The sequence below is a fragment of the Squalius cephalus genome, assembly GCF_949319135.1.
Source record: "Squalius cephalus genome assembly, chromosome: 13".
Taxonomy (NCBI): Eukaryota; Metazoa; Chordata; class Actinopteri; order Cypriniformes; family Leuciscidae; genus Squalius; species Squalius cephalus.
The window spans coordinates 33525224-33531622 of NC_137134.1; the positions used below are offsets into that span (position 1 = coordinate 33525224).

At 35.0% G+C, this 6399-nt stretch overlaps 1 protein-coding gene across 1 annotated transcript in view; it reads left to right on the forward strand.

Moving 5' to 3' along the window:
* Positions 1–2528, forward strand: part of LOC307169989 (uncharacterized protein) — a 49929-nt gene extending 47401 nt beyond the window's left edge. Inside the window, exons 12-13 of the mRNA XM_079890913.1 lie at positions 368–691; positions 887–2528. Of these exons, the coding sequence (XP_079747039.1) occupies positions 368–691; positions 887–1038 (476 nt within the window). The 3' untranslated portion in view covers positions 1039–2528. The remainder of the gene's footprint in view (positions 1–367; positions 692–886) is intronic.
* The last annotated feature ends 3871 nt before the right edge of the window (positions 2529–6399 follow it).

Here is a 6399-nt window from a genome sequence, read left to right on the forward strand (position 1 = left end):
TGTCTTTGCCCATCGATTGTTCACGTACAAACAGACACCTCCTCCTTGAGACTTCCCTGTGACTGAAGGGTCACGGTCCAGCCGTAGAGGTGTCCCAAACCCGTCCAAAGACAGTTCGGTGTCACAATCCTTCCTGTTTAACCAGGTCTATGTCAATGCAATCATACAAGCATCTCTGTACTCCCGTAAACAGTGCGCATTTGCTTGCAGTTCGTTTATTTTCTTTGTTAGGATTGCACATTCGCAAGAATTATACTGGGCAGTGGGATGCGCTAAAACCCCAACTTTTTTAGCAGAACTTGCTCACCACCTTCTGTGTGAAATCTGTTCTGGTTTAAGTTTGGCATGAAACTCTCATGTTTTCCAGCTCGTCTGCCTGTTCCTGTCATCATTCTCATTTCATCATCAGTAACTCATCATTTCATCATCAGTAACTCTCCACACTGTTCTTCATCATCATCATGTTCATTGGTGTGTTCATCAGTGGTGAATGTGAGTCATGTGACTCTCTCCTGGTACGCAGGAATCAGTGTATTGTCCAGCATCAGTGCGTCTGATCTCAGCATCAGTCTCTCTCTACCTCTGGAGGTGGAATATCAGGATAAAAACACCTACAGCTGTGTGCTGAACAATCCCATCAGCAACCAGACCACACATCTGGACATCAACACACTCTGTCACACATGTGCAGGTACGGCAGCGCTGCTGATATTATTCACATAATGCCAGACATGATGAATGAGCTTCTGTCATCTCATGTTTTTAAAACTGTTTTTCATTTTTATTTATTGTGTAGAGCAGAAAATTAGATATTTTTAAATTCATGAAAGACTAAAACTTGTTGAAAATCCTAATTTAATTTATCATTTGTTTCATATTACTCCAGACGTCCACGCCCCCTGTTGTGATTCAGTTGAAGCTGTGCTGCGATTGGTCGTCACTGCGCTGATGGGCGTGGCTTCTGCGGCCGCTGCTGTTCTTCTGGTCAATGACGTCAGAGCTTCAAGAGGTAAAATGAAGAAAACAGAAGAAATATAAAAAAAATTGTGCCATATATTGTATTTTTAATGGTAAAGATGAAAATATGTGTGGTCTAATTGTTTAGTGATGGTAAAACAAAGCTTTGCTTTCCTATTCTCTCCATCTGAGGCTAAAACTGTGAATATACATGAATATTTCATTTTATTCTTTAATGCATCCCAATTATTTTTGTTAATTACATTGTTTTATTTTTTTCTTAATGTATGTTATGTTGCTATTTTAATTTCCTTTCATAAATGTGACCCTGGACCACAAAACCAGTCTTATGTGCAATTTTTTTTAAATTGAGATTTATACATCATCTGAAAGCTGAATACATAATCTTTCCATTGATGTATGGTTTGTTAGGATAGGACAATATTAGGCCGAGATAAAACTATTTGGAAATCTGGAATCTGAGGGTACAGAAAAATCGAAACATTGAGAAAATCGCCTTTAAAGTTGTCCATTTCTATTGGCGATAGTGCTGCATCCATTCACAAAAATAAATGTTTTATATATTTAAGGTGGGAAATTTACAAAATATCTTCATGGAACATGATCTTTACTTAATATCCTAATGATTTTTGGCATAAAAGAAAAATCGATAATTTTGACCCATACAATGTTTTGTTGGCTATTGCCACAAATATACCCGTGCAACATATATAACTGGTTTTGTGATCCAGGGTCACAAATGTGTATGCAGCAAAAATACAAATGTAAAAATATTTGTCACACCAATAAATCACTATAGAGTTTAACTGAATATTACCTACCGAACTGATATATGCTAATATGCTATGAGCTATGATCATAAATATGCTTATATTCTAACTGAAGGGGAGTCATAATAAGAATAAACCATGAATTCAGATTCAGATTGAATGACGGTTGAATGAAAACACATTTAAAGCATTAAGCAGTTTATTTTTTTTTTTTATTTTTTTTCTCCATAATGATTTCACTAAAATAGTTATAAGCCATTAACCAAACCACCAACCATCAGTATGAATCACAGCAGTACAGGTTTGGTCTAAAAGCAACAAAAAGAAAAGAAGAAAAAAAAGAAAAAAAGAATAAAAGAAGAACGTATTTGTAAAAAATACTTGACATATTTTTTCATTATTTACATAGTATAATATTAGTAACTGTATCTCTCTCACACGTGTCCCACATTGTCCTGCAAAATCACATCAACATGCAGTAACAGAGCGATAACCAGCCGCTGTTCTTCTGGTCAATGATGATCAATAACAGCAGATAACACTGAATTTGTCCAGTTATTTTAAATCTGTTTTATTTGTCTACTGTAAGTCTATTAGTCTACTATAAGACTATCCTGGAAATATTTAGAAATCTACATTAATGATATTCATATCCATATTCATATTCAGAAATGTGTGCATTTGATGTGCTTTATGTATTTTTCTCTCTCTTTCTGGCAGTTAATGTAAATAATGTGATCATGTTATCTTGTGGCATTGAATAAAAAAACATCCATCAGATATCATACATATTGTGAGTTTTAATCTATAATAGTGATTTACATGTATTCATTTTAGATGCTTTTCTCCAAAGTGACTGTATTGTGTATGTTGGGTCCATCTGGTGGACAAAACTAGAATTTTCATCAATATTTCATTTAATTTCCATCCATTTTATATTTCTTTGCCAGTTACACAGTTTCTTATTTTACATTTTGTTGGTTTGCACATTGTAGCAATTCATAATGTAATAACTGCACATAATGTAGAATCTACACATAATGTAATAAGTATTACATTATTATTGTAATAAAATGCTCATATTGTAATAATTTTCTCAAAATGTAATAAAATCTTGAGCTCATAATGTAATAATTACTAGCTTTATGAGAAATGTATTACATTATACGATTACCAAAATATTGTCATATTGTCATAATTGTAAGGGGCGTTTTAATCATAAAAACATTGGTCTTCCCTTACAGTATATTTTTGGACTTATTCTTAAATTACCTACAAAATGCACCAGATTTAAATATTCATGCAATCATTATTATTATCATTATTATTATTGCTGATAAAATCCCTAAATAAATAACACTGGAACAGTTATAGCAGCCACATATATGGTTTAAGACCCATAGTAACTCAATGCGTCATTTCAAAACGTTTTCCATGAGGTGGATGAGACTGAAAGCTGGTACAGTATATCCCACGGGAGGAAATTCAACTTCCGATCATTTAACTAATGTCTGAAAGGCGGAAGTGAAACTGTATCAGCCTTTCGCAACAAAGGCAAAAAGACTGCCTGGCAAACCTGGGACATTTTCCCTGAGGCCTCTCTCCTCTTCAGCAAACTAAGTGAATATCCTCCTGTTCTGACTGATAGTGACCTGGAGATCCTTGAGAAGTTTGTGGTCCTGCTGTATGATCGAGCACAGCTGTTAGTGTAGATGAGGCTAGACTTGACATGTTTGCCCGAAAGCAGAGACCATATAAGTTGTGAACAACTAGCCAAGTGTGGCTGCAAATCAGAGTGCCGTGGAAGATGCAAATGTTTTAGATTTTAGGGCCGAGAGCCGGTTTCCTGATTCTGGACCGTGATGTATATGTACACCTTCCTGGATATGTTGCCCCCAATACAACACTTGCTGACTGCCAAGCAGGGAGGCATTGGCTGCCATTTTTAACAGTCTTTATTATGACTCGGCAGCGCACAACCTCTCAATCTCAGGTTGGACACTCTAACCACAAGGCCTTTGAGCTGGTCAAAATGTAAATAGAACTTATGTATTTTTTTTCAATCCTTACTTTTAACTCAGTCCCAACAGAGTACACTATTAAAGCAACAGCCACCTTGAAAAATGAATCTTGAATTTTTGCGATTGCATTTTTCTAAAAGTGTGGCCGTTAGAGTATTTTTGCTAACATGCATGTGTGCATCAGTGTACATACTACCGACATGACGGCCATCTTGGAAAAGGTCTCCATCTTGATTTTTATTGGCCATCCAATTTTTCCAAAAAGTGGCCTTAACAGAGTATTTGTGGCATATTTTCTGTATCACTGTTTTGGAAACAGTGGCAATGAACATAGGACAGGATGAATGGCAGCCATCTTGAAAAATGGTCGCCATCCTGTATTTTTGAGTGGCACATACCTTTTTCCAAAATAGTGGCCCTTAGAGAGTATCTGTGCCAAATGTCATGCTTGTATATCAAAGTGAACGATTTTTTTTTACTAATCTGCTGCACTATTATTCATAAAGTGAGTTCCAAACAGCTTATACTGCACTAGAGCGCTATCTAGTGTTCATTACCAGGAATTAGCCTTCCCAAGATTGACTTCACCATCCAATAATACACTCGATTTATGCATTTTGATAAACAGCCGTTATGAGTGAATCGGATCTGTTTAATGGCATTTATTATTACATACACATAAAAAGATCTTTTTGGTGCAGATTTGCAAATCACTGATGCTTACCAACAATTTCCAATGGCTCATTACTCGAAAATGTTCAATAGGGTGTAGGCCTACGATGTGTACAAAAATATTAATTTCTTCATTTTTTCCCCACTTTATTCTCTACTGGTGTCTATTTTGTATTTTTGTCAGTTAAAGTTTTCTTTATGTCTTTATGGTTTTTAATTTTGCACTGTTTTAATTGTACTATAAATCTAAAAATGTCTTACCAATAAAGCATCTTAAGATGAAACTGCATAGCATCTACTGAACAGAGTTCAGATCAGTTTATTTATATAAAGCACATTTAAAAACGGCCACTGGCCGACCAAAGTGCTGTACACATAGAAAATGTGATGTTCTTCTAATGCTGTGTGCACTTCTTTCTTATGGACCACAAAAGAGAAATAAATAAAAAATGTCCCGCTCGCACTCGTCCATGCTGGCAGTGAATAGTGATCAGTATCAAGCTTTTAAAAAAAAAAAAAAAAGATTCACAAGTATCACAGAATGATCCCATGCGACACATGCTGTATATCACAAGTGTTCTGGGGGAATGATAGGGTAATTTGCTCAAATAATGACCATTAATAGCATTTAAACAGTTTATTTGCACACAGACAGTGTAAAGAATGGTCATATCACACAAACGTTCATTGAGGGAAAAGAGGGAAACAGTGACAGAGCAATTTTTCACATTCATTTTCTCCATAAGGACTCCAGAAAAAACACAAAGAGTTGTAAACCAGTTCCTAGAAGAACCGCAACATTGTTGAGAATCATCCGCTGATCCTTTTTTTGTGCACAATGTGTTACTAAAATCCTTCATATTATCTGATGTTATCATTAATCTTTTTTTTTTCTTTGTTTCATTATATGTATATGTATTTGTATGTAATTCCATGACATTGTTATTATGTTATTGAGCATTAAATAAAATGATACACATACATACACAACACAACATTTGAGACAGGGTTTGGAGAGAGGGCGTGTGTTTGGAGAAAGGGGGCGTGGCCTAATTCAGTCTGGAGGAAGTTAGCAAATAGTTCACACTTGTTCTCTACACATCTTCACTGCAGACGCTCACAAGTTCTCAGACTTGACTGATACTATATCAGACACTGAACTATTGAAGAAAATGTTTCACACATTTGCTTTTTGCTGTTGCTGTCTGTTTGGTAAGTTTATGTTGTTTTAACAGTTGTGTGTTATTTGTGTGGAGCTCTAATGAAGGTCAGTTGCATCATTAATAAATGAAGATTATTAACTTATGTACTTATGTACTGTGACTGATAAACTGTTACTAATGTGATTGCTTTATCTGTAAATTAAATTAATGCTTTTTCAATTACTGAATTCATTGAAATAAAATTAATTCTTTGATTTGAATATTTTTTTGGCAATGTGTCATGTAGGTCTTAAATTTCTTAATCTTTATGGACTTAAAATGTATTAAAAAGATCTTAAATTTGACTGAAACCTGCAAGAACCCTGATTATATTAATCCAAATACATTGAAAACTGACCATGAGAAAAGCCTCTAACTTCTGTAGTGTCATGAATAATTTGTATATGAATATGTGAATATGTCATGCAAGCAATGTCCAGATGCAGATATGAAACATCTCCACGCAAAAGCTTTTTATTTTTGCATTCTGAGAGTACGTTTACATGACAACGATGTACTAAAGACGGAAAAGGAGAACTCCATTAAGTCTCATGATATGTGAAGTAACAACATTTGAGCAGTAAAAAATGTAATTAATTTACATACATTTTCGTCATAACTTCACAAACATGTTTGTCTAGCCTCAGGCTGTTGGTGCCTGTTACCGGTTAAAGGGTTTGGAGCAATTACAGTTTTTCTCGATTGTTTACACACATTTTCTGAAAGCATGCCTCATATTCTCAGAACTCTACACAC